The 27,382-nt window shown below is 45.6% G+C and overlaps 1 protein-coding gene across 5 annotated transcripts in view; it reads right to left on the reverse strand.

Annotated features, from left to right (window-relative positions):
- Nucleotides 1-347: 347 nt before the first annotated feature.
- Nucleotides 348-27,382, reverse strand: part of ADCK1 (aarF domain containing kinase 1) — an 83,913-nt gene continuing 56,878 nt past the window's right edge. For all 5 annotated transcript variants that reach the window (XM_074542551.1, XM_074542552.1, XM_074542549.1 and 2 more), the window contains 6 exons: nt 25,869-26,027; nt 22,577-22,693; nt 13,851-14,000; nt 13,424-13,621; nt 9,604-9,797; nt 348-8,285 (listed from right to left, as the gene is read on the reverse strand). In XM_074542551.1, coding sequence (XP_074398652.1) covers nt 8,114-8,285; nt 9,604-9,797; nt 13,424-13,621; nt 13,851-14,000; nt 22,577-22,693; nt 25,869-26,027 — 990 coding nt within the window. In that variant the 3' untranslated portion in view covers nt 348-8,113. The remainder of the gene's footprint in view (nt 8,286-9,603; nt 9,798-13,423; nt 13,622-13,850; nt 14,001-22,576; nt 22,694-25,868; nt 26,028-27,382) is intronic.

Consider the following 27,382-nt stretch of genomic DNA (forward strand, 5'->3'; position numbering starts at 1 on the left):
CTGATGGGAGCTTGTGAGAAAAGCAGCAAGACAATAACAGGGGATATAGGGATATGTGAGGGGTGGGGAGTGTGAGTAAACAATATGGCCTGAGCTGTCCAGAGATAGCCCCAACACTTGGCATTTGTTACATTGTTAGTTTTCATGACCAGCAGCCCTGAAGGAGACAAAAGTGTTGCTGATTTCCAGAGCAGGGCAGTTTGGTCAGCCTCTCTCCCTATTCCCCTACCTTTGCTACCCCATCCCCATGCCTCAGTTGAGAGGTCAGAAGGCAACTTGGTCATATTGTGCTCCCTGCCAACACTCATGCCCTGGCAATGTCCTGGAGGGGCCTGCGAATCATCCTGGTGTAAGCTGGGAGTCATCCTGGTGTCACATGACACCACTGTGCCACTGCCTGACAGCAGTTTGCTTTGGGCTATTCCCAAGGCTTTTTTTTTTACATCTTTCTTGTGCTCTGCCAAGGTGTGCCACTGCAATACAAAGTACCTCTCTCCCAGGGGGTGCTCCATCTTCTCCTGAAACCTCCCCCAGTGGCCAGAGACTGCGCTGGCTGCAGCTAAGGCAAGGCAGCATGGGAGCTCAGCCCAGAGGGAAAGCAACAAGAAAGGGAAAAAGGCAGAGAGCTGTGTCTGGCTCTGCTGAGCCACCACCGCCATAGATGCATTTGCACAGACACAGATCATGACCCAGCCCAGCAGGATCTCTGTGCAAAAGACCATCCCTGCTATGGTACTGATGCAACAAGGCCAAGCTAAATGCCAGGGGCAGCCTTCACACAGCACTGTGCCCATGATTTATGTCCCAGGTTTAAGAGCATTTCATTTCAGCAGCCATACTCTGACATCTGCAGGCCCCTGAGCCAGTGAAGAAGGCAACTGCAGTGGTACCAGGCAGCTCTGTGCTACTCATGTAGTTGTGATTTTTTTTCCCCCACAGCACAGTATGGCAAATAATCCTTCCCCACTCCCAGCAGAAGACAGGCTGTGGAGAGAGCTTATGCAGTGCACCCAGAGCCATCCATGTCATCAGGGTAGGACTCCCCAGCCCAGATTTTGCAGAAGGCTCCAGGGTAGGGGCCATAGGAGCACCTGCTCCCATAGCAAAATTTGGGTGCTGCCAATGCCCATGTCACAGGAGCACCCAAGCAGCTTTGCAACCCTGTACCCCTCCCATGGAGACACCTCTACAGGATCCATTTTTTGTGCAGCCACTGCCTGGCAGAGACAGCAAACACAGCAACCAAAGGAAACCATGGGAAGAAGACCTTGGACACAGCTCCCTTGAGTAAGACTATGGAGCAGTCTCAAAAATGAAGGAGTTCCATCAACCACATAACCTGGGCAGGATGAAGACTGAAGAGCAAACTGCAGGAAACAGCCCTCAGCCAGCAAGGGCTGCAAAGGCAACCTGACACAGCCTGAGCAGCTCTCCATCACATTCACTAGCTTCAGGAACTCTCATTCCCTGGGAACATAATTGAACAGCCAAGTATGGTTTTTCCAGGGTAAGACTCTTCTCCCCTAAAATTGACTGTTCAGCCTGTTGTGCAAAGTCATCAGCGATACCACACTTAGCTGACTCCTGCACCACATCTGTATGTGTTCCTCCCTTTGTCTTCCTCTGCTGCTCTCCCCAGTCCACACCAATGTGCTTTAGGCTCATTGATACCCCAAAGTAAAGTCCTCAGTTCGCATCACCTCATTGCTTAGGTCTCCAAACCAGCTGTTGCAGAACAGCTATTTGCCTACTGACCTTTTGCTCACAGATACTACAGTTACAGGCTTGCCCTGCTCCAGTTAAACTGATGACACAGAGAAGCTACTGCAGTCCCAGCACATACTGGGTGCAGCGCAGGCTGCCATGGGACTCACTGCCCTGTGATGTATGCATCTCATATTGCCAAGTTTTCCTTTTAGCCTTATCAGCATGATGGCCTTGGTGAAGTACAAGGCAGCAATAACAATGCCCCCCCATGACTTTTGTTTTTGCCACATTTTCATGAAGAGCAATATGGTATTACCAGGCTTCATGCATGTCACTTTATTTATTAGCTACCATTTAGTAACCTCTTCCATATTTGCTTTATTGAAGCTAGATGTACTGCTAGGCTGAGGGTTGAAAGGAGAGAAAGGGCTCATGGTACAGCCACCCTGAGGAGATGCTTGCTTGTGTACATCAGTGCTGAGCCTGAAGCTGCAAGCCTGCAAACCACCACCAGCTAATGTGCATTTTACATGAAGACTTGTCCTGCTAGGTCAGGCCCAAGTCCTGTGACCTTCTTAGCAGAGCTTCAGTTACAGGAAGAGACCTTATGAGTGTTTTTTATACTCATGTGTATCAGAGTATGGAAAAGTAGCCTCAGCAAATAAGACTCTGAATCAAATGGAAATAAAAAGAAAGTAAAACAAAACAATAGAATAGTAAAATGCCATGCCTCCTCCCTACTCGACTGTTCATGCAGTCTAGGTGAACAGTCTTTACCAGACCACCAGAAGTCATGAGTACCTGGTTACAGTAAGCAGCTCAAAAGGGAAGCTGTGCACAGAGCATCCAGAGTTCTGATATCGTGGCTGATCTGGAGTGACATGGAGAATGGCACAGAATTATGCTCTCTGGGTCACACAAGTCAGCCCAAAAAGGTTGGTAGCATTTGACAAGGTCACCATGAGCTGCACAGGGTCAGCAGAAGGTGTGTGGATAAGAGTATGGTCAATGTCCTGCCCAGGGCTCCCTCAGGCACTGCTGTGGATGGACACACAGCCATGTTCCCTGCAGGGAACAGAGGCACTGATCACTACCCCAACAGGTGTAGCTTCAAATACCTGTCAGGGAAACTTCAAACTGTCTTGATGGGACCTGATTACCATCATACAGAGAACACTGAGCATCCTTCCCACTCAGTAAGCCTTCTGCTGGATGTGCATATAATTTACTCCCTCCGGGTTTAAACTCTATTTAAAGCCTGCATTAGCGACAACAGGGTCCTGTGAAGGCACCCACTGCCTTCCAGAAGGCACTGGACATGCAGGTTTTGCCCAGGAAAGAAGGACACAAGAGGCAGCTGGCTGATAAAAACTGCAAGGCAAGTAATGTAGGCTGGCATTCGCTCACCCACAGCTCCACAACTGAACCAAACAAAACCAGTTGGTAAGCCTGGACTTCAAAGCAAAGACAAGACCTGGTCAGGGATGTTATCTCATGTCTGAGCACAGACAGTGACACAGAAGGAGAGCTGAAAAAGCTGAAACTCAGATCCAACCTCATCCCACAGCACTGACTCAATGGCCATGTGAGCCAGCTCCACGCCATGGCTTCACCAACAGGCTGGCTGGGAGGGCCCACTGGGCATCTCACTCCTCTTCTGCCCTGAGGGAGACTCCAGCCAGCAGACCAGCTGAGCCACTCTGCTGGCCAGCCAGGATGGAGACCCTTTCTGGGTGAGATGTCCTGGCTTTGCACCATCCTCCTGGTGAAGTTCATTGGTAACTTTGCAAACTCTGACTTGTGGCCATCAGCCCTTGTTTACTCATTGGTACTGCCAGAAGATTGGCTCTTTCAGAGCCTCCAGCCATTATCAGTTCATCCCTTTACTTCTTCCTTCCAGGATTGAACAAGTCCATCTCCCTTATAGGCTATAGGAATAGGTCCTGACCATGTCATGTGCCCTCCAGCAGACCAAATACAGTTCTCCAACATCTGTCTTCAACCGAGAGAACAAAGAGGACATAGTTTCAGGTGTGGACTCAGTAGCACCAAGCAGAAGAGGAGAACAATTAGCCCTGGACATGATTTCCACTGTCAGTTCGTGTCCACATGGGGTCCCCTGTAACCCCTTCCTGCAGGGCTGCTAGTCCACTAGTAGGTTTTCCTAGTTCTAGTGGTACCTCATAGAGTAACATGTGAGGTATGTCACCATCACCTGTATGATTTTTGAAAATGGTAATTTTTCTCAGGCAGATAATTAATTAATTAAATTACAGACTCTTACTGTCCAGGTCTTTTACAGTCCTGGCCAGCACCTGAGCAGATGGCGTAGGAAGAAGGATGACCCACATCCTGCAGGCACCTCAGCGGGGCTGATTGACAGCCAGTCCTTCCCTTTCCCTTCCCTCTCCTTTCCTTTTTTCATCCCTCTCTCTGCTCCCATCTGAATGCTGGGCATTGTGGCCCAGCCCACTGTGTGTGACAGCTTCTTGCATGCTCCAGGACCCAGCAGGCTGCCCACACCCCTCTGGATGCAGGGTACAGGGGCAGATGGAATAGTAGAGGGGGATGCAGGGATGCACAGTGGAGGTGGGGGAAGAGCCCTGCCAAGTGATGCTCTGGAAGAGGGAGTCATTGGGAATGACTTTGACACTGGCCAAGCTGCACTCAAGTCACAGTTCATAAGACATATGCTGTGGGAAGCAGCATGTGAATAATTCTGAAGCTTCTACACTGCAACTGCATGAGGTTTGTACACCTCTGCAAGATGGCAGACAGCACCATGCTGCCTTGATCTGCAAATCTAAATGCCACCCACCTGTCATCATTAGCATTCACTAGATGGGCTAGGCAAAGGCTATGCTGCCCAGCCTGGACTAATGCTCTCTCTTGCTTTCCTTCAGCTGGATGTGCAAAAGCACGTTCGCTTCATACCCGAGATTCTTGGAAGTTTTGCACAGCAACTTCGTTTTCCCTGACTGCCCCATTTTCCACCTCCAGCAGATGTAATGATGGCACATCTAAATGCCAGATTAAATATCTACTGGTTTCCCAACACATCTGAGAGCACTGACAGCATCAGGATTGGTGATGCCATAAGGCTACAACAAAATACTTCGTATTGCAGGAGCTGAAAGATGCCCATCAGTTTTGCACCTCTGGCCACAGCTCTAACCCCCATGTTAGTCCTGAGGAAGAGTGGGTGAGCTGCAAGTCTAACATTTAGGGTCTGCACCAAACTTCAGTTCACTCATAGCTGAAGCTGGGCAGACAGCAGCCCATGTGCTGCCTGTAAGCGAAGCAGCAGAATCTGTGTTTGCTGGTGGTGAAAACACCATTAAATGCAGGTGGGAACGAGGGGCCACATGTACAGACCTGGTCCAGGTTACTCATGTTTGGCAACTGCAAATTGGGATGAGAAAGTGTCTTTTCAAAATCCTGTTAACACATTCACCTCTGAGAGCTTTCAGCAAAAAGACAAGGCAGGAATGTTACAGGGTCGAACACCATGTGTTTGCTTGTTCTTTCTTAAGACAAACCTTCATTGATTGACTGTGGGAAGAGTGAGAGCTGAGCACAACTGATGGAGGAGTCCCTCTGCTAACATTGCAACACAGAGCTTCCCAGCAGAGACTAATTACAACAGACAAAGCCCTGCCAAATATACCCTGTTCTCTGCCTGCTGCACAAAGCCAGAAACAGTCTGAGGGGCTGCTGGTTCCCTACCACTTTTAGAGTCAGGACTCTCCTGAGGTAGCAGAACTAGCAGTCATGTGGTGGGATTTTGAAGAGTGAAAGAACATGCATGGCTGAGGGCAGCTGTGATCTTGACAGCCAATGTAAATGACAGCTACAGGGAGCCTCTCCACAACATGGGATCCTCTAGAAATGAGGGCCTAAATGTGGGATGAGCTTTACCGACAGATGCAAAACCCAAACAGTGCTCTGGTCAGTATATCCAGCCACGAACAGGCAAAGGCATTTGCAGAGGCAGCTACAAGGTGAGGCTGTGAAATTGGTGACCATTACTAGAGGGTTTCTGGGACTTCAACAAGGCACACCAGGCCAGCTTTCTGAAAGGAGCTCTACTTGTGATAAGAACAAGTCAGGTCCACCCATGCTGGCCAGCCTACCAGCTGTAAGTACCTGAGCAAGGCACAGATTCAGCCAGACTGCTCACATGAGCCAAGATTAGTCATGTACAGGCTGCAGCATCAGTATTCCAGGGCCCCAGTGACTCTTTGTCAACTCAGGAGTCTCATCCTGCAATTACCACCACTCCATTCCCTGATGCCATGATATCACCCAGAAGTCAAGGGGATCTCTGACCTGTCATTGCAGGGGTTGGAGACGAGCTTTGCAAGGACATTTGGTCACACTGGGTTTCTCTTTTGATCTTAGCAAAGATCAGAGAGCACATCACTCCTGCTGCCGCCCCCAAAGCAGGAAGGGCTCAGAGAGCTAATGCCAGGATCAGGTGACTGACTACCCAAAGAGACCTAAAACCCACATTCAGCAATACCTTGTCCAGAACCCTGCCAATCACACACCACTTCTTGGCAGTCCTGAGCCGGCCAGTTCTGCCTACATGCTTGTGCATGTCCACAGCCACTGTCTGCACATCTGCAGCCCCTAACCCACATGCCCAAGCCCACCAGCAGCCAGGTACCTTTTCTGGATTACTTTCCTTCCCTTTCCTGCACAGCCACCAAGATGATTGATTTGCCAGGGACTCACACACACACGCGCACACACACACACACTTACCTGCACTCTGTCCCCTGCTCCCCTTCCCAAGCAAATAAACTCACTTCAAGGTGGGGTCTCACACCTGTGCAAGTTGGAAAATTGTATGGAAACTGGGAGAGTGAATGGCCTTCTTGTGGCTTGCTCTCAGACAGTTTGGTGTAACCCTCAGCTTAGCAAGCTTTCTGACAGTACATGAACATTCCCATCCTGTCCTTCACATCCCCTTTCACCAAGATAGTTTGAGAAAAGCTGAGATGATGTAAGCAGCCACCTCCATCCACCTTTCCTGGCTAAAGGAATTCTTACAAGCAGCAGAGCTGTATCCCAGTATCTCAATTACATCTCACATAAAGCAGACATCTAAGTGAGACTTCCTGTAGAAAAAACTGCAGAATCAAAGCCATCAGACATGTCACTTGCACCACTGAGCAAATGGCAGGTTTTTGTCTGGGCCAGAGCAGTAAAACGCCACAGGCAGTGACAAGGTGAAATGCTCACTGTGCCATGGGAATGGTGACATCTCACAGATGTGCTGCAGTGCACTCCCACAGGCAGGGAGCAGGCAGGCTCAGTGTGGATCTGGGAAGGGTTTGAGGTGTCCTCCCAGCAGAAATGCTCCTGCATTCCACCCCAACACACATGTGATGCAGTGCCAGAGGACTCAGATGCGGCACAAACTTCTTGGACAGAGAAAAGACCAAGTGGACATTTTGCTTACAAGGAGTTGCCGGCACTGCCTGGCATCACTCCCTTGTGGAGAAATGGAAACGGGACTTAGGTTAGAGACCCAAACATAACTCTAGTGCACAGCCAAGCATCCCTCCCCCAAAGGTCTTCGATACAACACATTTATTTTGTCGTGTGGAAGTATTGTACAGTACATATACATTACCAGCAGTTTAGAGCACTGAGCTGTCATTCCTACTGCCTTCCTGGAATTTCAGAAGAGGGGCAAGATCACTGTCCCCTTCTCCCATTTCACCTGCAAAGAAACAGGCCAGGAGAAGTCCAAAAACAGAGGCACTTGCTGACAGGACTGGAGAGGAACCTTAGAAACTTGGACTCCCAGTCCACCACTCTCACCATTTGAGTCCTCTTTCCCTGGAGCTAGAAAAGAAAACCCTAGTGACAGCTTTCCACAAGGTCTCACTCCTCTGAGAAACCTTCTGCACACCTAAACAGAAATCAGACTAAGGAGATTGCACAAACTAATATAAACCCTATTGCATTTTAAAGGGACTTACCACCTCTGAGGGTCTGAGAAATGTTTTGGGGCATTCTAGGTAGGGCTGGGATTCTCTTAAATTCTTTAAGATTGTTTAAGAAAGAGTCAAAGAGGCATTTGCTTCCAGCACAATCCCACTAGAATCTGAGTGGAACTTAACTTGCACAAATGAGGAAAGAAGGTATCCTTACCTGTCTTTCCTGGCACAAGGTATCATGCACCTACTTTTCCTAAACCACAAAACAATAGGGCTCTGGTACCAACTCAACCTCTCTGTGCCACAGAGGAAGCTAATGCTGTAAAAGAAAAGGACAGTGCAGTGTGTAATGTGGAGTAAGACCCAAAAATAGACAGAAATAGTCAGAAAGACAAATGTGCCATGGAGAGCAGAAGGGAGGGAGGGAGCACCCAGGCCTCTCCCACCAGTTCATGTCAGTATGTGAAATGTTGCATCCGTCTCAGGAGAGCAATGACCCAGTTCCCCAGCTGGGACCCCTTCAGCCACAGAAAGAGTTCATATAAGTTGATCTGCCACAGGCTTAGGGCTTCTGTGAGTGAGATCTGGGCCCTCCTGTAAAGCGAGTGACTCTTGCTCCTCTGGTACCTAGAATGAGAGAAACAGCTGCATTAGATCCAGCAGGAAACAGCCCAGGAGGCAGAAGGCCTGTCCTACACCTTCTGCACAACTGACGCTCCCCAGGGGTGGCAATATCCCCCATCTGGAGAATTCCCAGGGAGCAGGGATGTTCTCTAAGCAGTGCTTCTGAGGAGCTGGGGACCACCTTTCTTAGAATGAAACTGGCAGAAGAGACAGCCTGCTCCCTTGAGAACTCAGTTCTCTTCCCACTGTGTGTAGTGATCCTGGGACATGGCATTCCTCTGCTTCTATGCCAGCTTCACCTCAGCTCACAGAGACAGGTGCACACTCCTATTGCTTTTCCTGGACACTTTTAAGAGTCCAGCAATCCTGACACACAGACTCCAGGAAAAGTATTTCTTCACCTTTCTTTAACAGGGGCTAATTGGGATTCATAGGTCCCTCATCAACCCAAGAAATAACTGTTATTTCATCTACAAGGAGGAAGAATCTGAGGCAGAAGTGCATTGATTCATAAGACTCACAGAGGGAAATCACTTGCACAACTCCTGTGCCTGGCTTTTAAACATCACCCTGATCTTCAGTCAGCCCAAGCCCCTCAATCAGGCTGCAGTGAACTTTCAGATCTATGCTACTCACAAATACTGCCTAGTGGCAATGCCTATAATGGGCAAGAAGCCCCTTCTCCTCCTCTGGGGGGAAAAATCCTAAACCCTTAACCTAAGGCCTCCGACTCTAACCCCGTCTCCAGCCCCAGGGTGACAGGTTTGTCCTCTGGAGAGGGTGATGGGTGTAAGAACAGCACAGACAGAGGCTGAGATGTGTAACTGAGCAGGGGTAGGACCACAATGAGAGGAAGAGATCCACAGCTAACAATAATAGGTCAAGAGGCTGAGTCAGAGCCTTGTCAGGCTCCCTGAGTGAGGCCCTAATAAGCCTTAATGGCCCTGACTAGCCTGGAACCCCCAGCCCTCTGCCCATAGGCCCAGGAACTTCAGGTAATCTCAGACCTGCACCTTCAGTTCCTGCCTGAGCTACACTGGAAGAGTAATGGTCCTCAGCTCATGCCCTGCTGTGAAGCCCCATGGCCTGGACCTCAACTCACATATTGACCTCTTCACTTGACCTCAGCCCTGTCTGGTCACCATCGACCTGCGTGACAACCACCAGACATGATCTACAAACGGAGTTTCTGGTTTGCTCTTAGAGCTGCACCATCACAAGGATTCTGCCTTATGTGAACTTTTGATTGGATCCAACCACCATCTCAGGATCTGTCCTGCAGCTCCTTGTCTGGCCTCTGATGCCTGGCTAAGAGACTCACGTGGAAACAGCTCTGATGCAGCAGCGAGACATGTTGAGGAAGGAGCTGGCACTGGCCCGCGTGTGCAGGGCTGACTCAATCCCCCTTAACAAGTCATTGGTCTTCAGCAGCAGCAGCATCTGGCGGGGAACGTTGTTGAGGAGCTGGGTGATCTGGGGCAAGTAAGCAGCAGCGTTGGACCGGATCTCCATGTCCTGTGGCCAGCCAGGTCATGGCAGGGAGAAAGGAGAGAGAAGGTGAGAGTACATGGCAAATTCAGGTCCAGATGCAGCTGAGATTGGCCAGGAAGAGAACAGTGTTTTAACAGACCATGACAGTAGGCCAGAAGCTGCAGAGCTCTGTCCTGCTTTCCTGCAGACACTGGGCACAGCACTCATAGCACAGATCACTCTTGCCACATTCCATCTGCTCCTCAGTGAGGTATGGACCCATCCTCTCACTGGCAGGATTAATAGCCTCTCAGGAGAACAGCCACTCACTGCTGTCTTGGTTCTTAGTCCTAGGCAGCCTGCAGCAACCAGACCTCAACACTGCCCTTGGAAACTTCTCACCTCACCAGCCCCAAAACTGGCAGAGTTGAGGTAGCAGAATTGCTCAAGAAGGTGGAGGCATGCTGCAAAGACAACCAAGCTGCTTGCTCTTCACTGCCCCATGCAACTCATGGCTCTATGTTATATTGATGAAGCCGTTTCCAAGGCCTAGTTTAGTCCTCTGTCCTCAACACAATTCAGCAGAGGTGAGAAAAAAATTATGCAGTTAAGCACCATGTTAACCCAAGAGATAAAAATCATCAAATTGTCATCTGTCAGATCTAGATTTATATCCTGTATGACAGCAGCCAGTAGCAGATAATTAAGGAAAGAGTGTAAGTTCAAGGCAATCCATTTTCTCTCGTTCTCCAGATTCCAACAAACACATTGCCTACTGAAAGAACTCAATGATAACCTAGGGACTACAGCCTGAGCCATTTAAGATGAGCTCCTCTCCAAATACAAGCCACCACAGCATGCAAGACAGTCAGCCATGCCTCTTCTCCATGTTTTTAGATCTGAGAGCTCCCTCACCATCCCAGCAAATATAGCACAGTGTAGCTGGGAGCTGATCCTATATGCATACCTCGTCCCCACCTCTTCCTACAGAGGCCATGACATGAATCATGACATGAAATCCAAAACCAAATCTCTGGGACATCTGAAATCTACAAAATCCAGGAGGACAGTAAATAACTTCATACAGGAAGGAGGCTCCTTTGTGGAAAATGACAGCTCTAATGCCTTCTCTTCTCTGGAATGAGGGATGGCCTATATTGCATGACATGGGATCTCACGCTCTTTGTGAACTTCAAACTTATTATAAAGTAACAGACCTGCACAAACTGGGTGTGTGGGTCATGATGGTCAGTGATGTACATAGCTCACACACCACCATGGTTGCTGCTGACAAACCAATCTTTGTGTCCTCCTGCCTCCATCACTAACCAGATACACAAGGCTTCAGCAAGAAGATGCTTAGCTCTCCTAAATGTTGTTTTGTTCCATTATTTTTTGGCAGAGAATTCCTCCCTGATTATCTCTTATGCCTTTCGCCAGCCAGCATCATTGCAGAGCTTACATTATTTTCCAGACATAGGTTTTCTTTTCTATTTCTTTTATTTTTAGCTCCAGCTGCTTGTCCACATCACAAAACAACCACATGATCAGTCATCAGAACTGTCACTTTCTGTCAAGGGCAAAGCTTGTGTGCAGAGGAAGAAATAAGCTAAGCCACAGGACCTGAGAAAAGCCCCTTGGCTGCAGCTGCTGAGGCTGCTGCAGGATGCAGCAAAAGACATCATTAAATCAGATGAGATGAAGCTAGCAGCCACCCTGAGCAATCAGCTGCCTGGCCCTGGCTTAAGGCAGGAAAAACCATACCTATGGCAATCCTCTTACATTTGCCCAGCCTGCACCTAAATTCTCCAGTAACGTGAATCAAAACCTTCCCAGACCATCTACACTGGCATTTCACTGCTTTGTCACTAGATCTGGCTTTTCTCATGTTTAGCTGAATTTAAATCCACGACTGCTTGTCCTCTAAGTGCTGCAAGAAAATTGCTTATGAAAATCACTTCTACAATTCTTCCTGACCTGCCTTTTCCAGATTTTTTTCTGACCTAATTTGCTCAGACCTACCTCATGGGTTGCATCTGCTTGGCCACTAGTCCTTGTAGATTCCTACTGGACTTGCCCCAGTTGCATCAAACCTTTCTTGAGATGCAGTGTCCCAGACTGAGTACAGCACTACAGATAAGATTTTATTTCAGGAAGGTTGTTTCCTTGTCTCACAGGCTATTGTCATGTTGATACATCCTCAGGCACACTCTCTGGAGCTCTGCACTGATGGTACCTGCCTACACAGTACTCAGCTCTTGCTGCTGATAAAATCTTTCAAATTCACCTCTAAAGTAAGGGCAAGCAGCAGCTCATTTCCTAATGCCACAGCAAATCTGCTCAGCTCCCCATTATCTGCTGCAGGATTATCTAGTTTCAGCATTAATTGTGTCATGTAGGCAAAGACAACAGAGCTGGTTCCATACACGCAATTCAACTCAATGACAAAGTTCATTAGCACACACAGGGTACCATGTAGCTGCAGCTACACCTCTGGTGTAACCTTCACAAGCAAGTTGGGAATAAACATTGCTCACTAACTCAGATTCAACACTGGCCTTGTAGTATTGGAGTCAATGCTGTGCCAATTTGCCTGGGTACCTCTGAATTTTCTTCTGGAGCTACCAGCTCCAGAACTCACCAGATGGAGCACAGATCTGTTAGATAGTCATTATATTATTCCTGACGTGCAGAAAATTAACTCAGGTATTTGGGAGGGAGGGGCTCCATTACCCAAGATATCTGAACAACTCATTGTTATGGATAATGGCAAGCCAGTACAGCAAATTCTGCCACATGCATCAAAATGAAGGAACTTTTGGAGGAGAATTTCATAGGACAGTATTATAACACTACTTAAATGAATTTCATCCACTCTACTACAGATGTGTGCAGATAAAAGCAAACCATAGGATACAACACACTTCTACTTAGAGACACTTGTCCATTGGCTGAATCACATTACTTCATGGTCTTCTCTAGAAAGAGCACATTGGCAGGGCTGCTGCTATTCTTAAGGTGGGGTATTGTGTGTATCAGGTGTGCAAGGAGGCATGAGAAGGATCCCAGCACGTGTGGATACGAAACGGTGGAAAATGTAAGTGGCAATTTCCCAGATTTGTAGTGATTGAGTTGACAGGATCTGCAGTTAAGCAACCTTGACTCCAAGTTAATAGGGTTTTTGATTGGGAGGTAATTTCTAGGGTTTTTTAGAAGTTTATATCAGCGCTGATAGTCATTTACATGAATAGTGACAATGCATTATCCTTCTCATGTCTTCCCACTAAACCTTTATATCTCCTGTACCTTATCCTAGCCTCCTTGATGGTTTCCTGCACAGCTGCATTCAACACTTTTTTTAAGAAAAGGACAATCCACTAATATTTCCCCAGCCAGAAATGGTGAATACTTAGGTATTAAAATATTATACAGAATTTAAGCAGCCCATGACAAGTGAATCTGAGAAATTAAATTCAGCCACTATAAAACATATTGCATATTCCAGAAGGAGTTCTGGCTCTTTTCTAGATCAGCTATCACTGCAGAAATTGCTACAGAGCTGCCAGGGATTGCCCAGGACTGCCGAACTATCAGTGTGCAAGTGATTTCACCATAGAAAAGTACTGAGGAGAAGCAAGGGCACACGTTAGGGAAGGACACACAAGACCTACCTCGCTGGCAGAGACTGGTGACTGGTCAATGCCCCTGTTGACAGATTCCCAAGATCTGGCAGTCAGCATGCAGGCAAAGAGAGGATACAAATCCCCTGCCCCAAGCCGCCGGCTGTACTTCTGCACCCTCTTCATATCGGCCTTGATGAGGGCCTGCCAAAGGCGGCAGTAGTCCATGCGGAATGACTCGCTCAGCACCTGGCAATAGAGACACGGTTCCCAGAAGCCCACAGAGGACAGGAAACAGGAAAAAAGTCTTCCATCCCTTACCTCTGCCCTATTCTCCACTTCAGAGTCATAAAATACCATTAGAGCATTATGGAAGTATTAGGGAAAACTTATTCACATGTGCTTAGAGGGGCAAGGCTGCAGCCTGATGCCCAAAGACAGCTTCACAAGGCCCTGGAAGCCACTCATACCTACATACCTGGTAGAGCCCATGATCCAGGAGGATAATGTGAGCTTTGCCAGAGACTGGGCACTTCTTCACTAGCACATTGCCTGGGTGTGGGTCACAGTGCACAAAGCCATTCACAAAGATCATTTCACTGTAGAGCTTCCCCAAGTTGCGAGAGATCTGTGAGGAGACAAGAGATGGTCACACGCTGCCACCCACAGTAGGGTGCCTGCACAGGTTATTTAAAGCCACTTGTCTAGCATAAAAAAAGAAGATAGTACCTGTGGGTAGGAATGGGGTTTCTGGTAATGAGGAGGAAAGTGGGACAGCAGAGAGTGGCAGACATGCATTCACAGGGAAGGCAGGGAAATTGCTGCTGGGTGGGTGAGACTGCTTGGAGGAAGACTCAGGTGCTTCCACTCATGGATGGCAGCAGGACACGGTGAAGAAGGGGTGAGAGGAGACTCAGCTAGTCAGTCTGCCCACCAGAATGAACATGGGCTCCCTCTCCCCTCCCTCCATTCTCTCCATCACACTATCCCCCATTTTGCCTCTTCCGTTCCTCAGACCCATGCTAATCTGATTTGCAATATCTGTGAAGATGAAGAAGCAGAGAAAAGCTGTTTAAAACATCCTATCAGTGCTGTGTCCCTCATACTATTGCTCCTTATCACCAAGAGATGTTATTAAAGTTAAAAACCTCCTAGGAGAAAGCAAACATCCCCAGGGCATGAGATCAGTCCCTTGCCATGCACTAACACAGCAGCCTTGCCCTACCATCCCAAGAGGCACAGTGCTCCACAGCAGAGTGCTGAACAAGCAATTAAAAGACAGTTGTTATAAATTATTCTAAGCATATCTCCAGACACACTCTGTAAGCAGCAAACTGGCAGCTGTCCCCATAAGCAGAGATGGTAGAAGAGGTAACAGGGATAGTAATGACAACTCATCCTGCAGAAAACCAGACAGACAACAAAGGGCTTGCTTTACTCTGAAACATGGCGACCTCTGAGAGGAGCATTCACTATGAATAGTGGCCAAGTAGCTACAAATGAGAAAAAAGAACAAGAACCCTTCCTGCAGCACACTAACAGGGACAGTGGTAGGATCAGGTGAAACCATCCTCTGTCCCTCAGGTGGGACCTGGAACCACTGCTGAACCACGTGAATGCTGGCCCGCCCCACGATGAATCACCCACGCTGACGAACAGCACAGCCCTGTGATCTCCTGTACTGCAGCTTCCCCAATGCCATGCAAGTGTTATTTTAAGTACTGACTGAGGGGAGTGATATTTCCCTTCTGAATCACCAGCAGAGATCACCAGAGCCATGAAGTGACCCTTACAAGTCTCCTTGATCGGCAAGCTCTAAAATTAGATAGGACCAACGTACCAGGTGCTGTGATCTCATATAAGAGCTGAGTAGCCCTTGCTGATAGCCCAAGGACAAGCCAAATAGTCTGCTTTAAGCCCATCACATAACTCATTCACAAAGCCTCCCAGGGACCCATACACCAGAAGGAATGGACTCAGACATTATGACCGATCACAGCATCAACCCTGACACTGGTGCACACACTGGGCTAACCACACTCGGCCCTCACTGTCTCAGCTGTTTGTCTTCCAAGGGCATGGAAAAACACAGGATTTTAGAAGATGAGGACTTGGGGACAATCTGGGGCCCAACATGATGCCTCATACCCACTGAACACAAGTCCAGACAAGGACTGGCAGTTCTGCAAACCTATTGATTGGTCGTAGCTGAAGAGGTTGTGAAATTCTCTATCCTTAGAAGTTTTACAGACCTGACTAGCTAACACCCTCAGTAAGCTGGTCTGACCTTATAACTGACCCTGCCTTAGAAGATTTGATAGAAACCTTCCTGAGGTTCCCTTCCAAATCCAAATATCCTAGGATCCTACAAAAACGCCTCTCACTAGGTTATCCATGCCACCCTCATTAACAGCATCTTATGATATGGCTGCAAGTTCCATATGCAGAGATGGTCCCCCCATCCTGAGTCACCATCAGCAGAAAAGTGACTAAATAGACCTATGGTCACAGTCTCTTGCAGCCTATAGTGCAACACAAAAGCAGCTTGAGATCCATGTTCCCATCCTCCCATGAAACAGAAGGGTCATTTCTCTGCTCAGACTCACAGGCTGGATCATGGGAAGAAGACAATGTTCACTGCAAGATCCCCATCCTCTCGCTCTTGCCTGCTGTTCTTATAGTTACCTATTCCCCAAAATACAACCCTGACTATCTCCAGTATCTTCAACTAAACTTTGACTTCTTTAAGACATATGAATGTATTCTGTACTATTTCATTAGCATACAGAAGATATGTTACAGAGATTTATGAAGCAATCATATTTCTGCAAACAGTCTTCACTTTCAGAAAAAATTACCATGGAGCTGTGGTGCACACTAAAGTATTTTCACATAATTTTGTCTGTTGCCATACCTCTAGAATAGGATACAAAATAAATTAAGACAGAAAGCAACAATACTGTTAAATTCTAAACAAAATAGGAAGCTTTACACTCTAGGTCTTAAACTGTAGTATGTGAATAGCAACATATCATAATTCAGACAAAGGGAATTCACATTTCTTGAGAAAAAGTTACGGAAAAAACCATGAAACTTTTATATACATTAATTCCTCAGTACTGTGCCTTGTCACTTCAGGCCCTTATTCCACCCTTATTGAGAAGGCCACTGGATAAATAATAACTACAGAATTCACTTTGGAAGAATACGGCTAGGTGAAATGAGAAAACAGACTTATGAAAACTTCTGCTCAGGAGAAGGGAGGAATTCAGCACACATTTAGGCTATGTAAGACCTCAGGGTGAAGGTGCATCACAAATTAGAAAAAAGGTTGCAATGAAGCAAAGACCACAGTTAAAACAAAGGCTTTTTGTTATGACACAGAGTGGTCATCAGTCCTTTCCCTGTGTATCATCCAACAAAAAAAGGTCTTTATCATTACCAGTGTCCCCACCAGTGTCCCCCAGCATTGTTCTGCTGCACACTGTAAAAAAATAATAATCAGTCTTGGAATTCTGCATTCACTTCCAGACACCTCATTAACTCAAGAGATGCAGACTACACAGAGGGAGTTCAGAAAAAGCAAATAAATGAGCAGGATGCAGGAGGCATTTACCTGGGATAAAGATTAAAAGAGCTGAAGATTCCAAAGCTGGCTAAGGAATGGCAGAGGAGGAACAGTCTACCAGTTAGGAGGTTTGAATAGCAAGGAAGCAAAAGCACCTGCAGCTCTGCATGTGCTACAAGAAATACAACCAGGTAAAAGCGGGTGTCATGAATGGCATAATTTAGGCATAACACATAAGAACAAAAACTATGCTGATCAGCAAGCAGAGCTTAGCTTGATATACCAGGATGACATCACGGTCTGGGTCTGGCGAGAGGCATGTCTCTGCCTATTGCCAGAAGGAGTGTTACTGCCTAAAAGAAGCTAAATTTGCCTGTCTGTGCTGCAGCAGAACATGATGACTACAGTCACCAAGTGAGCCTGTGGCCTTTACCAGTCAATGTAAATACCAACCTGCCATTGCCAAATTATGGGACATGACCGTGACATTGTGTCAGGCAAACCACACATTTTCAGCCCAATGTTTTCATGTTGAAAAAAAACAGAGCTGAGGAATAAACAGATTGCTGACAACAATCAAGCAATGGAGTGACAGATACATGTATATGAGCTGGACTTCAGAGCAACCTAAACACATCACCCAAGTGCTTTTTACCTACTCAATCTGACTTTCCACTTGACATTGCTCCTTTTATTCCTTTCTACCACTTCAGTCCTCAGGGTCAACAAGTGCTATTGCTACTCTGGTCCTCCTCTACAATGTCAGACCTCCCAGCTTCGTGTCATCAACAATCTCCTTGATACAGTTTTGTTTGTGTCCAAGTCATTGCCAATCTGTTTAATGAGATTTGTTTGAAGAGCAAATCTCATTGCTTCTATGAGTTTCTTACCTGCTTTGCAATTTCCCTACTAACCCCCACTTTTTCTTGGTAATGGAGTCATATCCAGTGTACTAAATATTTTAACAAGTACACCTACTGCATTTCTGTCACCTAACTCAGAGGATCCCAAGCTGTAGTGCAGGTACCAGCAGTGATATATGCAGCCACAATATGTTGCTGCCATCAGTTCTGAAAGCCTAGACAACCTGTCACCCTTGCCCCTCTATGCAACTCCCCCCTCAACAAATCAGCACACCCACTGACAGAGCAACGTGACAGTAACAAAACTCTAGAAAGTCCATCACAAGTGAGTGTCTTTAAAAATACCAACATACAAAAATTACCAAGAAACCTCTCAGGAAAGAAAGAATGCATGCAAATTTGAGTTTATGAGCATTCCTACAGTAAAAACCACATATATCATGCTCATGGGTAGAATGATATAATGCAATGTAACAAACCAGCTTGGGTTATCTGGGGAAAGTCACTGATGCTTTCTTTCCTGGACTTGTGAGCAAGCTGGAGTAGTTCTGGCTCTACGCCTCTAACTGACACGAAGAAGAAAGGCAAAGAAAAAAATACTGTGTCATGGTCCTATATTGATGATCTCACTGCCTGCCCCTGGTAAGTCCTAGATGAAACCGCCTGATAGGGCATAATCCCTTCCCATCCTACCTCCATCTGTGACTGTCTCTTTAGATCAGGAGCAGATACTAGTCTCTGGCTTTAATTTGGCTGTAATATTTGCCAATTATTTTAAGAGATGGCGACACTAACTTCTATTGATCTCATTAAAAGTAAAGGTCGTTGTGCAGCTCATTTCTCAGGGCTCAATATTACCTCCTCCGGCCAAAATAATAGCATTGATTTTGGAACCTTAATCGAAGGTTAATTGGATTGAAGACTGTATTGGGTTTTTGCTTGCTTTCATTGTTGTTATTACAGCCATTGTCTAAGGTTTTGCTTAATCCTGCTATGGCAATTCTGGCCAATTAAACTTGTGTCAAATTAGCAAAGGGTGTGGATGGAGAATAGCCACAATTTGAAGCCTTCTCTGCCTCTGCTCTGAAATGGCTCTGATCCATAGTAGATTAGGATGGTCACACAAAGATCTGATTTCATACCCTGTGATCCACTTGTGAGGATCAAAAGTGCTCTGTTAGGCAGTTCTATTACTATGCAGTGATCTAGCATCACAGCAAGATGATGTCTGAACACACTTGATATCCTGAAGATACAGGAGTAGTTTTAGGACTCCTGGAGTGCACTCCCAGCATGCCCCGTATTCTCTTTGAGGACTCAGGAAATTATTTTCATGCTCAATGCTCCGTCTTCCATGGCATGCAGGTGGGGAGAAATACTCTGATTTATTCACCCAGGGAACTGAGGGACTAACTTGTCCAGTTTGCACGGATTCTCAAAAGGGCACAGGTAGAGAAGACTAGTCATTGTTTTTTTTATTTTTTTCTTGCATCTCTGTCAGACCCAAAATGACCATGGGGATCATTTCCCTTGGTTTTAAATGCAGTTGTATTTCCTTGGATTTAATGTAAAGCATCTTGTTGAGACTTAAGCAATTGATTGACATCGATGCTCAATACCAACTTTCAGTAAGAAACAGGTCTGTGTGTAATTTAACTCTTTTACCTGGTGTCTGTGCACAGTTCAAAAGCTGAAAATAGCAGAGGTCACTACTCCTGCTTATCAGTGCCTTGTGAATTTCACTAAGCTTCAGACAAGATGAAATGTAAGAGAATCTGCAAAGAAACCTCTCGTCAGACTAACTCAGTAAGTGCAAAGAGCAAGAATAGCCATTTTCCCTAGAAACAGTGTTCTTCTCTATGCTCTGCTTCATCTAACACTTGAGTGTTATAAGCACAAATGCTTCAGACATGAGAGGTTTCCACTGCTGACAAAAGGATCCCACCCTGGGAAATCCCACTTAAATTTTAGCAGCTACACAGCTACAGCTCCTGACTCTTGGCAGAAGGGTAAATCCCACACTGAAAGTCTATTTCAAGTTGCAAAGCCGTCAGCTACAGGAAGGTACCGGGCTCTTTATCGAGCTAAGAGATAGCGTTTCAGTGCAGAATCCATTTAGTAACAGAAAGAAGGAAAAAAACACAGTAGGATGGAGTAACAGATGGCAGTAATTGCACACAGTAGCTCATCTTAAGTACCCTAGCTGTTTGCTTTCAATTCTCAGCTGGACAAAACACTTTTCTGACTTTTGAATCAACCATGGCGTGTGACCAGGCTCTTAGCAAGCTGAAGTACATGGCATTGTTTCCTTTCCCTGACTCAAATCCAAATCAGGCAGATCATGGGGACTCTTCACTTGGCTACCTGAGCTGGCTGGTTGGTTTGAGGCTATACAGCACATGCCATGAGCACATCTAGAAGTTCCACAGGTCCTAGAGCCCACTGATACAGCAGCCTCTGCAGTGACAGGCAGAGAACTCACGAAGAAGGATGGAGAACACATGCGGCAGACCAAAGATAATGTTAAGATTCATATGCAAATACAAATGAATCTGGTATAATCAGAATGGATACAAAAGGAATGTTTGTGCCATTTGGGATCTTCTTTAAAAATCCATGTTCTAAGTAGCCTTGCTGCCCTTCCTTTCCTCCTGTATATAGTATGCTACAAACCCCTTGAGAGCCCCCAGTCTAATTTTTCTTTCTTCCCTGCTCTACCCACTTCTTCCAAATATACCTTCCCAATCAAGACTGCAAATGTTGTGTTTTAAAACAGGAAGAGTCCAGTTTCCAGATGCCCCCTTCTTAGCCCTGCCATGTTCTAGTCTTCCCTTAAAATTCCTGACGTCTCATTCTTGGTAACTCCCGTCTCCAGATTTCCCTTTCACCGTCAATATCCCAGTTGCACGCTCCTCCTCAGCTACACTACAGTGTACAAGTGCACTTGTACATGAATAAGTAACTGTTTCACAGGCAGATATTTCAATGTTTGCACTTGTCTTTAGAAATCAAAGCCTTCTCTGATTAAATGCCATTACAATCCAGCACTTGGACGGATCCAGAGAGATTAATGTGCTTTTGGGCAGCTTTAATGATAATCCTGCTACAGACGGTATTAAGTAAATGTCAGTAACCTGGTTTGAAGGGAGCTTTCACCTCAGGGATCCTTTCCATTTAGAGGAGAGAGGCTCAGCTTGCTTTTCAAGGCTGCATTGTCACAAAAAAGAAATCCTGCTTAGTGAAGACTCCTCTTCCTCCACACCATAAAACAAAATGGAGTAAAATGATAGAGGGACTAATAAAACAAATATATTTGGGTGATTTATAGGGAGCTAATGCATCTCTTGAAAGCCAAGATTGCTGTTATATTATAAGCCAGATCACAGTTTTGAAACCTGGGTTGCCACCCCCTCCTCATGCTCCTTTCAGGGTCTGCTGCCTTTTTGCCCATCTCCCCACTATGTCATACAGTTCTTTACCCAGGGCAACAACAGCAGCAGCCAATAATTAACCTTGGCAACCTTGTCCCCATCTGCTGCACCTTGCCACAGGATAAGTCTGGGGTGTGCACTGCCCCTACCTCATCTTACTGTGGCCATAATAACAGATCTCTTTTCCCATCACATTATTCTGTCTGGCTCAGTATTCCCCCCTTTCTACCTTGCTTTTTTGGCAATCGGTAAAAGTTAATAATTAACTTCGGATGATGGGAAGAGGAAAGGAAGAAAGAAAATTCAGTCCTACCACTGAGCTGAGTAACATGCTCTACCTGATTGATGGCTGAAACTCTGAGGCTTATACTTTGCAGCAGTAGAAGTCTGTTGACAACTTTTTAAAAATTGCTTCTTAGCTATTATTTAGAGACCAGTTCGGATTCAGGAAAGTATGTGATTTCACTGCTGCATAGATGTATTGTGCCAAGTCATCACAAAACAACCTTCCCAAAGGCATGGATAAATAAAAAAATTAGCAAACATTTTCAACCTACATTACTCCTATCACAAGCAAAAGCCTCTGCAAGTTAGAAAGATTGAAATTAGCTGTTTCTCTACAACTGTGCTATCTCCAGCAGTCTGAGAAAATTCAAAGAAAATCCCAGGGTGCTTACACTATGCTAACTACCTCAGTCTCAAAACGGACCTGCTGTCTGAGATCTATGAGGAAGCCCACCTCAAAATCTAAATGTACATATTGCTTAAGAGTCCTTCTGTTAATACACCAAAACAAGCCCTTCTGACTCTCAAGACTTGAGGAATATTCACTCTTCTATCTGAGTGTGTGGGCTAGATTTCACCTCTGCCTATAGCAGAAGTATAGGATAAACTCACTCAAAGAAACAACTGTCTCACTTTGGACCAGTTGACTTGTCCAGATGAATGGAGCTGACCACCTTTTGCTACAGACAGAACTTTTCAAATCTCTCTTAATAACAAACTTCATGAGATAAAAATAATCAGAAACTGAAGTTGCTCCTTTAGGGTAACAGGAACTTCCATCTTGGAACAAACCATGAGTATCTTTAATGTAAGAGCATGGTCCTCTTTCACTATGTCTCCTTGAAGATCTTCCTAGTTCTGCAGCCTACAGGAAAAGGATTATGTACTTTTCCAAAGAGCACAAGAACAGAGATCTCTCAGACTGATTGCTCCCTTCACATCTTCGTGTACTTATTCTTCTCTCCCATCCCATCCTGTCAGCCTCCATTTTGCATCAAGGTCAAAATCAGTTTTGCGCTGCTCAGCACATCCAATTCAAAGATGGCTGAGAAGTTACCTCATTGACATTGATGCCATTCCTCTCCATATAGGCCCTGTCATTCACTTGTCCCCCTTCCATAAACTCCATGAGAAGGACACGGCTTGTGGAGAGCTCCCAGTAGATCCTAGGGACCTGAAACAGAAACAGATGGGTTAGGTCAAGCAACAGCATGGGAAAGGAAGAAGAATATATCACACAAATCCCAGAAAAGGAGTAAAAATGGAAGCAGCTGAAGAGAGGACTTGGCTTTTTTGATGAGCACAAGGGAAGTAAATTCATCCATCAGCCTCTTCCACAGGACAGCAGCAATGTGTAGAAGGATAATACACCAATTCAACTACAGTAGGATCTGATCTCATGCAACATTTCTGACCACGCTCTACAGGATTCTGACCACCTCCCATTCCCAGTGATGTCTGAGATACCTTTCTTACCTGCTCTGCAGCTCCTCTAGCTGGGCTGTTTAACTAGTACCTATTGCAAGTTTCTGAATCATCCACTCAGCTCCTTTAGACAGGAACTGCATCTTGTTTGCTACGCACAGCGTCCACTTACGCAGCTTTAAAAATTATAAGCCTTCATCATAAATTGTATCTCCGCAGTGCCCCTTGGAACACGCATGCCTTTGAGCTGACAAACCCTGCATACTTAGGCCATCTGCAATTGAACTGGGAGAAAAATCGAGTGTCACAAATAAGGGACTTGTCACAGAAACCCTGTGAGACCCTTAATTATCTTATTGCAAACAACACAGTAATGAGTGTAAAATGTCAAAGCAGTTTTCATTCAAGCTGTGGTAGATCAAGCTGAGTGAGGTACCAGAGAAGTCTGGTGTCATCCAGGGAGGCAGTGATGAAAGTGTCACTCAGGCTGGCTCCCCATTTTGCAGCCTCCCTCTCTAGACAAATTTCTCCTATGCTTGAAGTCCCTATTGTCAAGAGCCATTTTGCTGAATTTCCCTTCAAAATTCCTCATGTTACTGTGCTGACCAACCCTCAATCTGCTCAAATCTGCTTTTGCACATGGGTGAAGCCACATATGTACATTTTAGCAAAGACATAAGGGAGCTCCGGCCACTCTCATTACTGTGCCCCCCACTGCTATGACAGACATAATATTTTTCGATCATACAAATAGTAAGCCAGCTGTGCAGTCCCTTCTCCTCATCCTCCTGATTCAGCCATGGACTCAGGACCAGCACCTTAGGGCAGGAGAGGAAGAGGTAAGAGTTGTTGTCCATCAGCTGACCAAAACCAGGGAATGACCAGCCAGGCCACTGTAGCTCATCATAGCTCCTGAACAAGCAGCATTTGTTGCTTTTAACTATTGACAATACCCCAGTCCCTTACAAACTAGCTGCTTCCCTCCTGTTCCTGTGCTAGAGAAACCACTTCTACTTTACCACGTGTGTGCCACTTTAGATCAAAGGCTCCTTTGCTGAGTAATTTCAGTGTCTCTCAGTCCCATCATTCAACACCCCTGGTTATACTTTGCAGGTGAACCTTGCTTAGACTTTGATGCCACTATGAGCAAGGGAGATTCAGACACTCACAGCCTTCCCAGCTTATCTGCATGCCCATTCTTTGCAGTTAGATTGGTGAGAAAGCCTGCTAACTCCAAAACTAAGAGTTCCCCATCCCATATAGCTCTCTGATCCCTTAGCTCACTTCCAACGACACTCAGTCTTGCCTCAGGATTTACACAGGCAAGTCAGTGGGCTTGTAAAGCGCTATTAATGCTGGCGGAGATGCCTCTCTCAATCACAGCCAAATTCTTCAGTGATTTTTTTAATTATTCACAGATGTTTGGCTCTAATGCTCGTGTGTGGAAATAATTTATCTCTGGCTTTAAAAGCTCAAACAGGTTCACAGCACAAAATCTACTTCTCAGCTTTCTGGCATGTTTAGGAAAATTTATGATACAGAAACCCAATTCTTCTGCTGCTTTTAGGTGATGAACACGTCTCTGAATTGGCAGGTCAGATGAGAGGATCCATTATTTAGCCATCTCAAGTCATTTGTTATTGTTACACATATTGATACCATGATAGCTCCTTACCCCAGCAAGGAGGTGATTGGCTGTCTCCATGAGGGTTTATCTCACAGTACGCTACTTACAGTGCAATGGACACGCTCTCCAAGGTGCATCACTTCTGATAGGCACCCACTCAGCAAAACCACTCTGGCCTTCCCTGTGGTGGCTTTTACCTGCATCTACGGGAATGCCATTGCTGACACTGGGCTTCAAAAGGACTGCTCCAAAGTTGGTGTTAGGCAACATGGAATTACATCCCTTTCATGGAAGGAGCAAGGAAAAATTGATAGATCAGCCTGTAAAGCCTAACAAAAACTCACCTTATCTCACACCTCTGTCACTGCTATCTTGGGACTTCTGCATGAACAGGAGGGAACAAGCTCCTTTAGAAGTGTGTATCCATGAAGGTCCACAGGATGTGTTTTTTGCTGCCTTTTTGTATGTGCCATGGGCACATCAGTGACTGCAACCATGGCACTGTATATGTTTCCAGAAAGCACACACTGGAGGCTTGTGTTTCTTGTATGTCAGCAAAACACTTCAAAGTGCGACTTTGAAGATGTGGCCTTATGTCTTTCCAAGACTGAGAGGTGTACATGTCTGGTTGTACTCGAGATATTTATCAGTGACCTAAGTATGAGTTGGGGGAGGTAGGCTAAAAGTATCAGTGGGGAAGACCACACATGAGTGTAATTTGGTTTCTGTATGAAGTGACATGAATGCACTAGCCATAGATGTGTATAAAGGATAAATGTCCAATTCTAGGGTGAGAATGTGATTTTTTGCAGTAGGATGGACTCATGTAAATATGCTTTTTCCTGAGATACTACTTGACATCATCAGTTTCAGTCTAGCTTTTCTGTTCTATGTCCATTTCGTGTCCTTAGTTGAAATAGAGCCCAAGGAAAGGTACCACAAGATGGCTCAGTACAGAATGGCAAATTCACAGTCTCTGAACAAGTTCAAAAAGAAAATTTAAATGAAATTCAGAAAGAAAACTTGGGGAAATGAGCAGCAGGCTCCAGAGACTGCTGGTCCCAAGCCACCACTCCTGACCCAACAGAGTGCATTCAGTAGGAGACAAACAAGGAGAAAGCATGTCTCAGAGTATTTTCTGGTCCATATTAGCAGAGCAGTCTAGGATGAACAACACAGAGGGGCTGAACTTCATTTTCCCTCCTTACGTTTCCTCCACTTGGTGAATGAGGGGCATAAGACGTAGAGAGGAAGACTGTTAATGCACATACATAGAAAGAAATATGTGTTTCCTCACCTTCAGGAAGTCAAAATTTTTGAGCATATGAGCAACCTTCTCAGCATTTCTGCCTTCATGGAGGAAATCCAGCTCCAAGGGCAGATTCTTCTTAGCTTCTTCCACCAGCCACATGAACTCAAAATCTGGAAAAATCTGCTTCACAACCAAGAGGAGAATCTGAGAACAAGGAAACAGACAATCAGTTGGATCATGGCTCCAAAGCCACACAGCTACACACAGTGCTGTTTTGATAGGATCATTCCATGTAACTTACAAACAAAAAAAGCAAGTGCTTTTAGGGTTCCTGCAGTATCACAACACAGTGTCATGCCTTGGTCATGTAACACAAATTCTGGCCTACTCTTCCACAGAGAAAGGCACATCTAGGAGTTAAATGATAGCCCACACATCAAAGGGAGGGCAGCTGACTGCTGCCTAGAAGTAAGAGAACAAAGCTCTGGAGAAGAGCCCACGTGGCCAGATCTCACCAAGGGTGTTGCCCTTGTTGAGATCTTCTGAGTCCTATAATTCTACAAGTCATTCTTTGACTTCATTTGAACAGCTCTCAGATAATGTACACGAGGAGGACCAAAAGTAATACTTGTCACCTCTATGTTACTTCTTCCACTGCTGAGCACAGAAAACCCTCTGGGCAGTTCAAAGAAAACAGTGGAGTTTGGATAGAGTCAGTAGGCTACAGATCCTTAAATAACACTTCTGATGGAGCTCAGAGGGCAAGCTGCTCTTCAGCATCAGGCAAAGCCATTCTCACAAGGCTGAGGAGGTATTTCCCAAGCATCATATATTCACCACATGGAATATATGGAATGCTCTTCTTAAAGAGATTAGATATTCAGAGACATAGCACCTTTAAAATCCCAACCAAAAAGTTCCTTGAAACATTTGACTGGAGCAACATTTAAGGGGTGAGTGAATCAACATTACACAATTGGATGGCATAATCAAAGCTGCACAGCAGCCAAGTATGCTTTCTGTTCATACAAAGGGACAGTTTCTCCACCAGAGCTGCAAATTTACACAAGCTGACAATATGGACCACATCTTAAGGAAAATTGTTTTTACTGTTTTTAACTGAGTCATAAAACAAGTAAAAAACTCCATAACAATAGAATGCACTTTGCTGTCTTTATTTTACGTGTTCTGCACATTCATCTGGAAACAGAAACAGGCTTTTAAGTGTGTGTTATTGCATAGTTTCCCTTTCTCAATCTCCACCACTGGGGTGGGAACTCCTGCACTGCAGAAGGAACATTTAAAGTACACACAGGAAGCTGCTAACATCGAAATGTATGACAAAAATAAATTTATGAACCATCACTGCTCCTGTTCAGTTGTGTGACAACATTTGTTCTCTTCCCCGTCTCAACTTCTCTTATCTAAATGTCAGTTGCAAACTCAATGTTCCTTTAAAAATGTAATCACCAGGTTCCAGACACTATTGAATTGTATTTTTTACTGTTATATCTAGAGGCATAAATCCTTTCAAATTTATGTCACCCAAATGAAATGTA

Source organism: Zonotrichia albicollis, chromosome 6 (assembly GCF_047830755.1).
Source record: "Zonotrichia albicollis isolate bZonAlb1 chromosome 6, bZonAlb1.hap1, whole genome shotgun sequence".
Classification (NCBI taxonomy): Eukaryota; Metazoa; Chordata; class Aves; order Passeriformes; family Passerellidae; genus Zonotrichia; species Zonotrichia albicollis.